General features: G+C 45.3%; 1 protein-coding gene across 1 annotated transcript; it reads left to right on the top strand.

Moving 5' to 3' along the window:
• Positions 1–1539: 1539 nt before the first annotated feature.
• LOC116508070 (flavin-containing monooxygenase FMO GS-OX-like 2) lies at positions 1540–15264 on the top strand. Its single transcript, XM_032216535.1, has 6 exons — positions 1540–1713; positions 7217–7438; positions 7639–7777; positions 8929–9071; positions 10050–10102; positions 14338–15264. The coding sequence occupies exons 2-6, from the start codon at positions 7230–7232 to the stop codon at positions 15123–15125; spliced, it is 1332 nt and encodes a 443-aa protein (XP_032072426.1). The 5' UTR covers positions 1540–1713; positions 7217–7229; the 3' UTR covers positions 15126–15264.
• The last annotated feature ends 1124 nt before the right edge of the window (positions 15265–16388 follow it).

The raw sequence follows: 16388 nt of genomic DNA, 5'->3' as shown, positions 1-16388 counted from the left end.
CACAAGAGTCATACAGCCATACAAGTCGAGAGGGGAGGGGAACTCATCAACCCCAGGCCTGCCGGCACAGCCAGGTTTTGACGGCTTTCCGGAAGGCCTGGAGAGGGGTGAGGGTCCGAATCTCCACGGGGAGTTCATTCCAAAGGGCCGGAGCTGCAACAGAGAAGGCCCTCCCCCGGGTGGTAGCCAGATGGCATTGGCTGGTAGACGGAACCCGGAGGAAGCCGACCCTGTGCGATCTAACGGGTCTGTGGGAGGTAATTGGCAGCAGGCGGTCTCTCTTTACCCGAAAGTGAAAGAAACATGAAGCAGAACATGTCTGATGCATGTCAATTTATGTATGCAATGCATGCATTTATTTGTATTCCTCTATTACTTTCACAAGGTGGCAAACATACACACCATTCTCCTATTTTCCCAACAACAACCCTGGGAGGTGGAAGGTGAATTGGGCTGAGAGAATGACTGGTCCAAGGTCACCTGGTTGGTTTTCATGGCTAAGGTGGGACTTGAACCCACTGATATCTGGTTTCTAGCCTGAATAGAATAGAATTCTTTATGGGCCAAGTGTGATTGGACACACAAGGAATTTGTCTTTGGTGCATATGCTCTCAGTGTACATAAAAGAAAAGATACATTCGTCATGAATCATAAGGTACAACACTTAATGATAGTCATAGAGTACAGATAAGCAATCAAATCATACTAAGAAAGAATCAATATAAATCGTAAGGATACAAGCAACAAAGTTACAGTCATATAGTCCTAAGTGGGAGGAGATGGGTGATAGGAACAATGAGAAGATTAATAGCAATAGTAATGCAGCCTTAGTGAATAGTTTGACAGTGTTGAGGGAATTATTTGTTTAGCAGAATGATGGCGTTCAGGAAAAAACTGTTCTTGTGTCTAGTTGTCTTGGTGAGCAGTGCTCTATAGCATCGTTTCGAGGGTAGGAGTTAACACAATTTATGTCCAGGATGTGAGGGGTCTGTAAATATTTTCACAGCCCTCTTTTTGACTCATACAGGTCCTCAATGGAAGGCAGGTTGGTAACCATTGTGGTGAGGTTTTTTTTTTTTTTTTTTTTTTTTTTTTTTTTTTTTTTTTTTGCAATCTCTGGGTTCACACATCAGCTCTACCCCAGAAACTAGCCAAAGTCCAACAAGCCATATTGCTAGGTTTGTAACTGAGTAGGCATCTTGTCATCTCCCTTGATACATACAGTGGTTGTCCAGGGCCATCCTGGTGTTTAAAGCAAGGCTAGATCTCTTTTCCAATGATGAAGGGATGTTTCAGGGAAAAGAGAGAATAACTTTTGACACACCCCCGCCCAATAAACCATGTCTTGCTAGGAGCTGAGGGGGCAGAAGGATTCTCCCGGGAATCCTTCAGCCAGTTCCCACAGTCTGTCAGCCGTTCTGTCTCCCTGGGCCAAGAGGCTGGCTATGGAAGGGCGGAGGATGGTCCTCGGAAGAGGGGCAGCGCTGCCCTTTGCCTTGTCCCACAATTGGTCGCTCTTCCTCTCCCGCCCTCCCTGGTAGAGCGTGGAGAGGGATCCAAAGCAGGCACCAGGAGGAGCCTGCAGTTATTGCTGCTACCCCCGCCTCCTCCGTTCTGGCCCGGAGGAGTGAGAGGTCTGCTCGCCTTGGACTGCGCGTTTCCAACCACCAGGGACTGGGGGAGACTCGAGCTGCTGTGACCGGGCTACGAGCGGTGAGTGTTTCCGCTTTGGGGTCGGCGGTGACAGCAGCAACTGAAGAATAACGCGGGCGTGAACACAAACAGAAGGGCAAAACAGCCCGCCTTGGTTTGCGGGCAGCGAAAAGTTCCCAGCTCTGGAGGAGGCCCCCTAATACAGGGGTGTCCAAACTTGGGAACTTTAAGACTTGTTGATGGGCTGGCTGCTAAAATAAAGCAAGGTCATGGCACACGCTTGAAAGTAAATCAGGAAGGCTGTAATTGGGATGTGTGTGTCTATAGGACAAGAACCAAGAATGCTTATCAACAGGAAATATGCATGTGTAAAGCTTGTAGCAATTATGGATAGCTAGAAAGTTGATAAAAGTAACAAGAATTAGACAACTTGCAGACCTCAGCTAAAAGTTAGGAATAGAGATGGCTGGCAGCAAATGAAATGTCTATTAGATAACTCCTGGGGCATTCATTAGCCAAGGCTTAGGAATGGGACAGCTATAGACCAATAGAACACATTGTAGAATGATTGCTAAAATGTTTATCAGAGGATATTTCTTATTATTTCACCTTGTCCCACTTTCTCCTTTAGTGAAAATGTATAAAGCTTTCCTAATCCTTTGTTCTTGGTTTTTGGCCTTTTGACCAGGAACCCTTTTCCTTGGAGTACTCCAATAAAAAGCAATCAGAAAACCTGCACCTCATGTCCATCATTGGCTTCGGCACCAGGCTCAGACCCAAATTGGGGACAACATTGTGGACTTCAACTCCCAGAATTCCCCAGCTGGCTGTGGAATTCTGGGAGTTGAAGTCCACAAGCCTTAAAGTTCCCAGGTTTGGAGACCTCTGCCCTAATGAATCGATGGAGGAGTTGGTGGGCCAGATGCTAGCACCGCTCGCTGCCACACTGGTCCAAGTGTCATTCTCAGCCCTGAGACTCTCTTGGGCAGCTAAACGCGGAACTTTGCAAAACACTTGGCTGGCCCCCTATTTTATTTATTTATTTCTACTTTTTTATTTATTAGAATTTGTCTAATCAAAATGAGAACAAGAAGAAAAAAAGGGGGGGAAATACAATGACAGTGACGATAGGCACGTTAGTGGCATGTTAGTGCACTTATGCACACCCCCTCTACTGACCACTTAAGTACGAAGTAAGGTCCACGTAAGGAAGTCCATTTGTGACTGAAACTATGGAAATTTGTAGTTGAGACAACTGGATCAATTAGAGCATTCCAGACTATGACACCTCTATTACAGAAATCATATTTTTTACAGTCAAGTTTAGAATGATTTGCATTGAGTTTAAAGCAGTTGTTCCCACGCCTATTATTGTGATTAAAACAGAAAAAATCATTTACAGGTAAAGCATTACTACGTATAATTTTGTATGCTATGCCTAGGTCTGACCGCAAGTGACACAGTTCTAAGTTATCCAAACCAAGAATTTCGAGCCTAGTAGCCTAGGGAATTCTATTGTGTACAGAAGAGTGCAAAACCTTTGTCATGAAATAGTTTTAATTAATTACTGGGGTTTCCTCCACACTGTCCCTCTGCTGGGGCAGCCGTCCTGGTTTTGATAATAAGTTGGAAGGATCGGCACTGGAGAACTGCTGGGAGTTGAGTTTCAACTGGAATGAACAATTCTACCAAATTGCCAGTGGCTCTGATCCGTGTCCCTCGTGTCTAATTCGAAGGCTGCCTTGACAAGCACCCTAATCCTGGATTAATAAATGCAATTGCTGTGTCTGCAGCACACGGTCTGTCCAATGCAGTGAGCGACATGATGTGATACATGTAGCCTAAACCACAGAATGAGTCGATTGGAACCGCGCTAACCATTTTAACCAAGTTGTGGGAACCCACTCAAGATATTCGGGCAGGTCAGAGTTTCACAGGATCAGTCTGGTGAGAGACTGAGGACATGGGACTGTTCAAAGGAGGGGATTCATACACCACATAGACACTTGGATTTAGTCTGAGGGGCAGCCCCCCAAGCTATATCATCCAGAATGCGTTGTAGGTGCTGTGACTGTCCAGCTCTCAAAATCTGTAACTCTCAGAATCAGTTACGGGGGGGGGGGGGAACACTCTGTTCTCACCCTCTCTCCTCTCTGCATCTGTACTTAAAAAAGAAGCACTTTTACTTTGAGGCTGTTGTTGCTGGACTTCAGCTGCCAAAGGCCAAGCATTTGCAAATGGTCCTTGACTTATAACAATTTATTTAGTGACCGTTCAGTTTTACAATGGTGCTGGATAAAGGGACTCCAGACCATTTTTTCACACTTACATTATAACATCCCTGTAGTCACATGATCAAAATTCAGGTGTTTGACCACTGGTTCGTACATATGACAGTTGCAGTATCCTGGGGTCATGTGATCACGTTTTGCAACATTTTGACAAGCAATGGGGAAATCAGATTCACTTAATGACTGATGCTAAATTAACAACTGCAGTGATTCACTTAACTGTGGCAAGAAAGGCCATCAAATGAAGCAAAACTCACTTAACATAGGCTTCACTTAGCAACCAAAAATGTGAGCTCTATTGTGGTCATAAGTTGAGGAGTACCTATAGCACAGCCAGTTGATTTATCCCTTTGATTAAAAAGAAATTAGTCCTGAGCTTGCAAAGAGCTGTTCCAGGCAAAAAAAAATGATAAGCTAATATTATGGAAATTCTAATTGTCAAGCATTCTCAAAGGCCAAACTATCAATGTCAGTCATGTATCATTACAGATGAGCTTATACATTATGCTTAAGTTAGCTACTGAAGTAATTCATTTTCTGAGCTGACGTGTTGAAACATAAATTAACTAGATAGACGGAGTTTGCACAACACACTGAGTCACCCTAAAAGCAATCCAAATTAACAGTAATCAACCTTCCTTTGCTGTGTGATTGCAACTGAAAGGTCTTTGACTGAACCAATCATGAATGTTGTGCAAACTCAGCCAGAGATTATTGCACTGTTCATTTCAATGATATTTGGGGAAATAAGCAAAAGGGTGAGTCCTTGTCAAGCTTACAAGGAGAAGGAGCTCAATATGGACAATATTAGTGCTGGCATGGAATCTGAACTCTTCAGGAGGGAGAGACAGGTGAGGTTAAGCAAAGCAGGAGAATGTCATCCCACCTCAGTGGATGAAGACCTCGAGGCTCGGCCCAGTGTTTCTCAATCTTGGCAATAGCACTTAGACTTATATACCGCTTTACAATGCTTTACAGCCCTCTCTAAGTGGTTTACAAAGTCAGCCTATTGCCCCCAACAATTTGGGTCCTCATTTTACCCACCTCGGAAGTATGGAAGGCTGAGTCAACCTTGAGCCTGATGAGATTTGAACTGCCAAATTGCAGGCAGCCGGCAATCAGCAGAAGTAGCCTGCAGTACTGCACTCCAACCACTACACCACTGTGGCTCGGCTTGAAGACGTGCGGATTTCAACTCCCAGAGTTCCCCAGCCAGCAAACCTGGAAAGGCTCAAAAGCAGCTGTAAGGGCTTATTTGATTTCTCACTGCCTACACAGTGTACCAAAGACCAACACTTTGAATGGAGGAATTCTCATGTTGCAACTATAAATTGTTTCCAGACGATAATTTGTTTATCTTCCCCCACACCCCAATGTTTTGCTCTATGGTCTTTCTGTAGTTTTTCCCTTGCAGTTTTATTGGTGAAAGGAACAAAGTCAAAGGGGAGAGGAAAAGAATGAAGTCAAGAGGAAAGCAAGTAGACATGACGAGGCACATCCAGTTAATGCACAAGCTAATCATTTAATCATCACTATGGTTGGCTTGTCCCTTTCAGAAGCAACGTACAAAGGGCAATGGTAATGCTAAGTGAAAGGATTGGAGGCAACTCTTATTCCTACAACCCTAAAAGAACAGTTACCTGTTGGAAGAGACACAGCTTGGCGCTATGTGCTTATGCAACAAATGTATATTCAGAGGTGAAGCTCTGAAGCATATTTTTTTTGAGAATTTTTTTTATTGTTTTAATTAAACAGAAAGAAAGAAAAATCATCTTTCATTACATCTTGTTGAAAGCGTATCGATTGGTTACAAATATATTCTGTGCGTTTCTTCCACAGTCCTTACATATACTTCATTTAAATCATGTTGTACATTTTAAATCAAGAAAGAAAAGTTATACATTTTACTATCCCTGTACCTTAATTCTCATTTGGTTACCATTGTTTAAACATGTTTTTATCTAGAATCATTTATATTGGAAGACACAACCATCTACTGCCGTTCATTTGCAATTTCAATATATCTCCAATATCATTACACCTTCATGACATATTCTAAAATTAATTCGGTTAAGTAGGATATCTGAGCATTCCCCCAACACACCTGTATGTATCATTAAATATTGTCCATTAACATTTCATTGCTATTATTGTAGTTAACTAAAGGTTATTTACTAATTATCTCAACTCTCCTCTCCAGGCCCACACAATATTATAACTTTATAACCGTCTTTAAACAATGATTTATTAACATGAAGCATTTTTGATGTGCTTTGCATCAGCTTAGCATCAGCCACAGCGATGGAGCTATTGGAATGATGCTTTGCCTCTTGCTTTTTTGTGTTCCTTTCTGAGATTAAATGTCAATACTCATTCTTAGGAACACTACAGTGTTTCTAGCCCAGACTAATTCTATTTGCTTTATAGAAAATCTCAAGGCTTCTTATGAAACAGGATCTTCTTTTTCCTTAGTTTTTATTACATGCACCTGACAGAGAATTCTGAGTTTATTACATTTTAGTTAAATACAACCAAGCAGAATTCTGGTCCCCGCATGATGGGTATTCCAATAATTCAAAATGATGGTTGTCTCAGGAATGGCAACAGAGTTGGGCATAGAGCTCCATGGTTTGAGATCTTGTCTTTTTCTGGGCATATAGGTAGTCCTTGAGCCCAAAATTTTTGTTGTTAAGTGACTTTTGCCCCATTTTACAACTTTTCTTACCATAGTTGTTAAGTGAAGCGCTGCTATTGATAAGTTAGTAACCTGGTTGCTAAGTGAATCTGGCTTTTCCATTGAGTTTGCTGGTGAGAAGGTTGCAAAAGGTACTCACATGACCTTGGGACCCAACAACGCTCATAAATATGATCCAGTTTTCAAGCACCTGAACTTTGATCGTGTGGATGCTGCACGGGTTGTAACTGTGAAAAACAGTCATAAATCAAATTCTTCAGTGCCATTGTAACTTTGAACAGTCATTAAATGAACTGTTGCAAGTCGTGGATGTATGACCTCTTTTTATCCTATGCTCAATTATCTCATCTATTTCTCTCTTCCTGTTAATCCTTAACAAATTACTCTCTAAAGCCCCAGGTTTTACCAAAGCCAGTAATTTCAATGATGAATTTTTGGACTTTGAGTGTGATGACTGTTCTATCTTATCCCCTGGAGTCAAAGGGAAGTCTGGCTGCCCAGGCTTCTTCAGTCCACATTCCTGGAGGGCTCGTTTGCGATGCTTATGGTAGGTAAACCTTCTACTTTTCCCCTGCAGACCCTTTTGCCAAATGGTACCGACAAAACTGCGCGTGGCAGTCATTGGGGCTGGAGCAGCGGGACTGTGTGCCGCGCGGCACATCCTTGCCTCTTCTGAGATTTTTGCTCCACCCGTGGTATTTGAGTCCTCGGATCGCTTGGGAGGCACCTGGATTTACACAGAGGAGAAAGAAGATGCCACGGGAAGAATCATCCATTCCAGCATGTACCGGGACCTCAGGTAAGTCCCTGAAGGGTGCGACAGCTTCTCTGTGCTTTGGGATGGGCTCTTTATGCCAATGTCTGCCAGTGTGCTGGAAAGCATAGGAGGAGGCCTCAGACAGGTATTCTTTAAATATATAAAAAAAGGAAGGAGCCTGGGCAGGGAAAAGGAGTGGAATGCAGTGCAAAAAGGGTGCTTTATCCTGCTTCTGCTCCTAGGACCAATCTGCCCAAGGAATCAATGGCCTTTCCAGATTTCCCCTTTGACCCATCACTGCCTTCATTCCTGCACCACTCGGATGTTTTGGCCTACCTGGATAGCTATGCAGAGCAGTCTGGAGTCTGTGAGCATATCAGGGTGAGAGATGACGGGGCTGTTCAAAGCAGGGAGTGGCAGAGCAAAAATAGGCACATGCTCCCTGGGGAGGAGGGGGGGAACGCGAGCACAATGAGTTGCCAAGTTTTGCCTCTAGAGATCTTTCAATGCAAGGCAGAGTAAATGCTACCTCTGTTTATATAATTATTATGATTGATCCCACAACCAGCCACGATGTTTAGAAGGGATTTGGCATTTTTATACCCTTATCAAACCCTTCCCAAAGAGCTTGGTATTGTTATCCTGAGATAGATAGATAGATAGATAGATAGATAGATAGATAGATAGATAGATAGATAGATAGATGGATGGATGGATGGATGGATGGATGGATGGATGGATGGATGGATGGATGGATGGATGATGGATGATGGATGATGGATGATGGATGATGGATGATGGATGGATAGATAGATGATAGAAGATAGATGGATAGATGATAGGTGATAGATAGATAGATAGATGGATGGATGGATGGATGGATGGATGGTGGATAGATGGATAGATGGATGGATGATGGATGATGGATGATGGATGGATAGATAGATGATAGAAGATAGATGGATAGATGATAGAAGATAGAAGATAGAAGATAGAAGATAGATAGATAGATAGATAGATAGACAGACAGACAGACAGACAGACAGACAGACAGACAGACAGACAGATAGATAGATAGATAGATGATGGAAGATAGATGGATGGATGGATGGATGGATGGATGGATGGATGGTGGATGATGGATGATGGATGATGGATGGATGGATGGATGGATGGATAGATAGATAGATAAATAGATATGGATGGAAGAGAGGGAGAGAGGGAAGGAGGGGGGAGAGAGAGAGAGACAGAGAGACAGAGAGAGTGAGTGAGTGAGTCAACTTACAATAGCAAACATATGTAATACTCCTGCCTCCTATATGCCCCGACAATAACAACCCTCTGAAATGGACTGGGGTGAGAGAGAGTAAATGGACCAAAGTCACCCAGCTGGCTTCCATGTCAAAGGGAGGCATGTAACTCACAGTGTCCTAGTTTCTGGCCTAACACCTTCCCCACTATACTATTAGTTTTGCTGCAGAATAATCACCACTTACAGAACTCACCTATTCTCTTCCATTTTGCTCCACCAGTTCCAATGGCAAGTGGAGGAGGTCAGGCCTGTCCCGAGGGATGCAGGCAGCCTAGGTGGCTGGGAGATCACAGCAACAGTGCAGCACCCAGAATCAGCTCAGCAAGTCACAGAGAACTTTGATGCCATCATGGTCTGCACTGGGTGAGTCCTAGTTGAGCTCAGATGGCGCTTTTGATAAGAAGAGAAGGAGCAACAAATTAGTTGTTTCCAAGTTTAACTTCCAAGTGTGAAGTTATTGCTGTTGTTGTTGTTGCTTTGCGGGGAGGTGAACATTCAAAGAGAGAGTTTAGAGCAGTGATGGTTAACTGTTTCAGCACCGAGTGCTGAAACGGGAGCATGCATGAACCTTTTTGACACCGCAGATGAGCAGCCATCTGCTCTTCTGGTTTCTGGCACACAGATGCATGAAGACCAGCTGTCCAGTGCGCATGCGCTGGCTCCATCTGGCCTTTTGGGGGTCCTTGCACCGGGGATGGAGGGAAGCCCCAGCCCGCCCATCCTGGCTGGCAGCCCTGCTCCCCTTGCTCTTCTGGGTTCCAGTGCACTGGACACCTGGTCTTCACATGTGTGGGAGTGCCAGAAACCAAAAGAGCAACCCCCCCCCCATGTGCATGCGCAAGCTGAGAAGACGATTTTCCAGTTTCCGGAGCGCACATGCACACCGGCCATCTGGTTTTTACATGTGCATGTACACCAGAAACCGGTGTACATGCACACGTATGTGGTTGGCATGCATGTGTATGCTTGAAATTGGAAGATCATCTTCCCGGCGCGTGCATGCACATGGGGCAACTGCTCTTTCAGCTTCTGGCACTCCCATGCGCATGAAGACCAGCTGGCTGGCTCACCAGAACCTGGAAGAGCAATGGCCAATGGCTCTGTGTGCCCAGAGAGATGGCTCTGTGTGCCACTTCTGGCATGCATGCCATAGGTTTGCCATCACGGGTGTAGAGTGTAGATGACTAACCTCATGATTCCTGCAAAATCATGTTAGAATGAATGAAAGACCAGGCAAATCATTTGATGCTTTTGTAAATCAAATAAGAAAAGGGGAATACATTCTAATGCTTGACGTGTCTCTGTTCTCCAACCTCCATTCTAATTATTTTATTTCTGCAGCCATTACACTGTCCCATTTATACCTCCCATTCCTGGGTTGGACTCTTTCCAAGGTAAGCTATAAACCTTCCTTACTCTTTGGAGAAAAGGGTGAACTTGTTGCTCGTGACCCGACAATTGCGCGATAGACATATGTGCGCCGACAAAACCGTGATGACAAAACCACAATGTCAAAATCGCGCCCACAAATTCGCAACATCAAAATCGTGCCCGCAAATTCGCGACGTCAAAATCGTGCCGACAAGCACAATAAAATTGAAAAAACTTTAGGGTTAGGGTTAGGGTTAGGGTTATAACGTACGTATGCGCGATTTTGTCGTCGCGCATTTGTCATCACGCTATTGTCAAAAATCAATTAGCGATTTTGACGTCACAGTTTTATCGGTGCGCATATGTCTATCGCACATTTGTCGGTGAACCCTTGTGGCTGGATCAGGCTAAAACCATCAGGTCCAGCTTATTACTTCCCCATCACCCAATCAATTGAAATAGTCTACACTCTAGAGACTTATTTCATAGACAATTTACTTATTAGATTCTCCAACCAAGAGTTCCTGGAAAATACCCAACCTGAGAAAGAAGGCAGTAGCCTTTTGTTCTGGTGTTGTTCCCTTACCACGTTGTTTAGATGTAAGCTGCCTCTAAATGTTGATGTTTCATTTAGCTCAGCCCTGTGCCTAATAGCCAATAATACATGTATCTTTCATGAATGTGCTTGATCTTATTTGAAGCCAATGGCTACCCTTATGTCTTCAGCAGCCAATTCCATGAACTTAGTTCTGCCTTGCATATTCATGCTTTGATCATGGATTATTTTTGTGCGTGAATCTGTTTGTTTGTTTTTTTGTTGCAGTGCAGAGTTACACCAGACAACCATTTCAAAAATGCCATCATTATCTTAATATTGTTTTAAATTTATTATGACTATTATGCTACATAATACTTTTTAATACATTATTACCGTAAGCTGCCCTGTCTGAGTGAATGCAGAGAATGTAAAGTTTCTTCTTCATGGATCAGAATTGTTGCATAGTTGAATAGCTCATTTACAAAAGAAACAAACTGTTCCCTTTCCATTTAATGGGAAGTGTTAAATTCTATGTTTGCAACCAAACAGAAAGCAATAAGCCCTCGTTCTTGTTGTATCTCAATGCCTCCTGGAAGCACCACAGTCATTTTACCAGGCTTGGATTTCAAAAACAAGAATAAAGAGGAGGAAATTCTATTAAATGAAAGCCATTTAGCTTCCAATAGTTGAATACAATGCTCCAGAGACAGCGCATACAGCCTATTTAAGTTCTGGGAAGAGGCAAGGAGGAACACTTCAAGAGAAGGAAGTCTCCATATAGCTCCAACTGAGGGTATCCAGGTATCCAAAGGGCATGATAAGAAGGAGAAGAAGTTAGAAATGTATTCTGTAGGCTGCATTCATTTAACAAGATGAGACAAAGATATAATAAATACCTTTGCACCAGTGACGTGCGGTGAGGGTTACCTTTGGTGAGGCAAGACCGCAGCAGTGGCGAGAAGCAACATCCCCGGCACTGTGTCCGACAGGCGTCTCGCGTTTATGTCCGCCATAAACGCGAGATGCCTGTCGGACACAGCGGCGGGGGTGTTGCTTCTCGCCGCCGTCGTGCTCCACCGCCTTGCCCCCCCGCCTCCTCCAACGAACAATCCTGCTGCCCCGGCCTGCAGCCAGCCCACCCACCCCCCGCCCGACCTGCTCCCTGCCTGGCTAGCCGGCCAACACAAGGACTCACTGCTCTCCTCCTCCTCCTCCTCCTCCTCCTCCTCTTCCCCGCTCGGTGCTGGGCTGGCTGCAGGCCAGGGCAGCAGGATTGTTTGTTGGAGGAGGCGGGGGGGAGCAAGGCGGTGGAGTGCGACGGCGGCGTGAAGTATCTCAGATGGAGCCGGGACACCCAGAAGGCAAACCAGCACTTTAAAGGCATGCCAGCACTTTAGAGCTCGGCCGCTATTCAGCGAAACACGTTTCGCTGAATGGCGGCCGAGCTCTAAAGTGTCGGCATGCCTTTAAGTGCCAGCTTGCCTTCCGCGCCGGCCGGCCCAGAAGGCAAGCCGGCACTTTAAAGGCATGGGCTCGGCCACCATTCAGCGAAACATGTTTCACTGAATGGCGGCCGAGCCCTGCCTGCCAGCACTCTAAAGTTAGTTAAGGCAGGCAAGGGAAACCGCGAACCAAAAGGAAGTCTTGCTGGAAAGACGCGGCAGCAGGGCTTTAAAGGGCTCCCCTCTCCCCAGCCAGCCAGCCCACCCAGCCCATTCCTCCCCCTGCCACCACTGTGTCCAACAGGCCAGGCATCTCGCGTTTATGGCAGACATAAACGCGAGATGCCTGGCCTGTTGGGACACAGCGGCGAGAACGTCCCTGCCACCTCCGCGCTCCGCCGGCTCGCCCCCCCCGCCTCCTCCAACCCCACCGGACCGCTGTGAAGAAAGAAACACACACACGCACACATACACTCCACAATAAAAAAATTACATATTTAATTACAATAAATTTGAATCCCCTCCCTCCCTCCGTCCAATCCACATACCTTTTTCAGCTGTGGAAACTCTCTCAACTCTCCTCTTGTCCGCCCAATGTAAGCGTGCTCAACGTAAGTGTGCTCATAAGGCATTATTCGCTGCTCCTCGATCAGGAGGCGGGAGAATCAGTGCCTCCTTTGCATATGAAAGTTTTTGCTTTTTAACCCTTTCTTAACTTTTAAAAGACAAAAAATTCCTTATGCAAAGGAGGCCCCGAGTTCTCTGACCTCCTCCTAGTTAATACTGAGAGCAGACACCAAGCCACTGTGACTTGAAATCTGGTAGCAACTACCCTGGCTTTAATTATTTAAAAAAAATTATTTAAAATTCTTTCCTTTCCCTGAGGAGACTGGTGAGGCCCCGCCTCCCTTGCCTCTAGTGACTGCACGTCCCTGCTTTGCACAACCCATAACCTGTATCTTAAGAGCCAACGAAGTCAAATCCAGATATTTAATTACTGCTAAACTGATGTTTTTGTGGTTTAGCATCAAGTGCAAATTCAGTTTATTTGGTGACTCCATAGCAATAGCAGACTTATATGCTGCTTCACAGTGCTTTACAGCCCTCTCTAAGCAGTTTACAGAGACAGCATATTTCCCCCAAACAATCTGGGTCCTCATTTACAGTTCCAGTCTATTCTGCAGACCCAGAGAAAGGGTTAATTCAGTAATCAAGTGAAGCATGTCTTGTGAAGGAAGTTAGACCCTCCCTATTTTGCAGGGGATTTCAGCGTTGTTGGTTTCAGGTTTCTGGTTTCTGCCCTTCTATTCTAAAGAGATCAAGCGAGCAAATTCACCATTCACCACCTCATCAAAGGGACCAACAGGTAAGGCAAATGAGACAAAAAAGGTCCAGGCAAGAGAAAAGTAGAAGAGTGGCAGCTTTTTGAGGTAGTCCAGACAAGAAGCACAAGCCATGATTACTAATATTATCTTTATTGCAAGCTTAGAGTAACAGTCTTGCAAGTCTGAAAGCACTGCTCCCTTCTTTTAACTTCTACTTTCCAGAAAACTAGGGAGGGTCCCTTCTGTGATGCTTCCCTTGCCCCTTTACCTTCTGTGGGCTGAGATACCTTTTGCATGGCAATTGGCTAGTCTTTTGGCTGTTCCTCTTGTCTCCCAGGGTAATTCCCCCTGTACCATTATACGGAGACAGAGAAATAGACACATATGTTGGATATGCATTGTAACCAGGGGTGGGATTCAACTGGTTCGAATCAGTTTGGGCGAACTGGATACTAATTTTACATCTGGTTTGCTGAACCGGTAGTTGAAAGAACTGGCTGACCCCACCTACCCCACTCCGCCCTCCCTGGAGTCTCCATGCAGCCCATTTTGTATGCCAGGTAAGTGCAGGGCCTGCACTGGGCTCTGGGAGGGTGAAAAATGAGCCTCCGTAGCCTGGGGGAAGGTGAAAAATGGGTTTCCTGGAAGTTCCAGAAGTCCAGAAACGAGCCTGTTTCTGGCCTCCGGAGCCCAGGGGAGGCTGTTTTCGTCCTCCCAGAGGCTTGAGAAAACCCTTCGGAGCCTGGGGAGGGCGAACCCCACCCTCACCGTGGTGCAAAAGGCCATGGAGGCCATGCCCACCATGGCCACACCCATTCAGCAACCGGGCAGAGAGCTGGTTGCTAAAAATTTTCAATCCCACCCCTGGTTGTAACCTCTGCAAGAATGCCTGTGATGAGGTGGAAGCTATTGCTTGCCAACATTTCTCTCTCTCTCTCTCTCTCCCTCCCCAGGCCATCTTTTACACAGCCACTCTTACCGCTATCCAGAGCCCTTTGCCAACCAATCTGTAGTGCTGGTAGGCGCTGGTCCATCAGGAGTTGACCTGGCCTTGCAACTCTCTAATGTAGCTGCTCAAGTGGTGCTCAGCCATAATAGGCAACATGTGTGTGGGCTGCCTAAGGAAGTGATACAGGTGCCCCCACTTCTGAAGGTGGGGCAAAAGACAGTGGTATTCACAGACGGTTCCAAGATGCCAGCCGACGTCTTGATTCTCTGCACAGGCTACAAGTACAGCTTCCCTTTCTTGGACTTGGCCCAGTTGGGCTTACAAGAGACAGATTATGGAGTGGGGCCCCTCTACCAGCATTTACTGCCCCCTCAGCACCCGTCTCTCTTCTTGATCGGCCTTTGTCAGCAGATCTGTCCTTTCCCGCACTTCTACTGCCAGGTGCTATTTGCGCTGGCTGTGCTAAGTGGGCGCTGTTCCCTCCCTTCTGTGACCGACATGGAGGCTGAAGTCGAAAGACAGCTGGGACTACATTTGAAGAAGGGAGGGTTGGCTCGGTACTTCCTGAAGATGAAGGAACAGCAGTGGAGCTATATGGAGGACCTAGCTCACCTTGCTGGATTCCCACCTGTGCCACCTGCTGTCCAACAAATTTATGAAGATACCCATGCCAGCCGTCTCTGCAATGTGAGCACCTATCGTAGCAGAAACTATCGGCTATTGGGCCCAAGTGCTTGGGAGTTGGTGCAGGATTGGGGTGAGAATTGCATGAAGACTGAAGATGCAAAATAAGGATCCTTCCTTCCCATGTAGCATTCTTCTCTCTCCCTCTGTGTGGTTTTCCTTCTAAGGCCCAACTGCAGTCAGGGGAAGTTGGGCCAAGAATTGCTGGGTGAGATGAAGAAGGAAGCAAGTCCTCCCATGGCATCATTGAAATACAAGCAAGCAACTTGAAGCAGATTAGAAATAAATGTATATTCCATCTGTAAAAGAAATGGGCGGCTAGATGCACCCAACATGCTTAATCCTAAACCAGGTTTTTTTTTTTTTTTTAAACCAGTGGGTCTGTTTATGTGACACTTGAGGGCCAAACTAAGAAACTGACAAAGCTAAGTGACAGCCTAGTTTAGGAGCATCCACCCAGGGGCATGTTAAAAAAAAGTCAGGAGGAAAACTGCAACTGTGGCTAGTTTGATTGGTTTTGCAGAGCTAACCAATCCCAGTTTTGATTAGTACCATATGGTGTAACCAGCGTGTCTACCCCAAGCTTTCTGGTGTGCTCTGTGACTGGGTGAATTCAGAAAGCCAGGTTTCCTTAATTAACAACTATTTTTGATTGTGCATCACACTTTATAATCTACACTGCTTACCACAGTCCAGAAAATATCTGCTCTTTGTGTGCCATGTAAATAATTAGAAATAATAATAGCAATAGCAACAGCAATAGCAGTAGACTTATATACCGCTTCATAGGCCTTTCAGGCCTATCTAAGCAGTTTACAGAGAGTCAGCATATTGCCCCCAACAATCTGGGTCCTCATTTTACCCACCTCGGAAGGATGGAAGGCTGAGTCAACCCTGAGCCGGTGAGATTTGAACCGCTGACCTGCTGATCTAGCAGTAGCCTGCAGTGCTGCATTTAACCACTGCGCCACCTTGGCTCTTAAGAACCTGATTCCAATGAGAATGAGGGGGGAGAATACAGTAAGCTCCAGTCCATAATCTAGAATAGAATAGAATAGAATAGAATAGAATAGAATAGAATAACAGAGTTGGAAGGGACCTTGGAGGTCTTCTAGTCCAACCCCCTGCCTAGACAGGAAACCCAATACCATTTCAGACAAATGGTTATCCAACATCTTCTTGAAAACTTCCACTGTTGGAGCATTCACAACTTCTGGAGGCAAGTTGTTTCACTGATTAATTGTTCTAACTGTCAGGAAATTTCTCCTCAGTTCTAAGTTGCTTCTCTCCTTGATTAGTTTCCACCCATTGCTTCTTATTCTACCCTCAGGTGCCCTGGAGAATAGTTTGAAGAGAAGAGAGACTCCCTCT

This window comes from Thamnophis elegans, chromosome 4 (genome assembly GCF_009769535.1).
Source record: "Thamnophis elegans isolate rThaEle1 chromosome 4, rThaEle1.pri, whole genome shotgun sequence".
Taxonomy (NCBI): domain Eukaryota; kingdom Metazoa; phylum Chordata; class Lepidosauria; order Squamata; family Colubridae; genus Thamnophis; species Thamnophis elegans.
This window is presented reverse-complemented; position numbering and strand designations above follow the sequence as displayed.

Excerpts from the sequence above, each read along its gene's own strand:
- LOC116508070 (XM_032216535.1), top strand. The coding sequence starts at position 7,230 with ATGGTACCGACAAAACTGCGCGTGGCAGTCATTGGGGCTGGAGCAGCG. Across the intron at positions 9,072-10,049 it reads GCCATCATGGTCTGCACTGG|CCATTACACTGTCCCATTTA; the intron begins GTGAGTCCTAGT and ends TTATTTCTGCAG. Across the intron at positions 10,103-14,337 it reads TGGGTTGGACTCTTTCCAAG|GCCATCTTTTACACAGCCAC; the intron begins GTAAGCTATAAA and ends CTCCCTCCCCAG.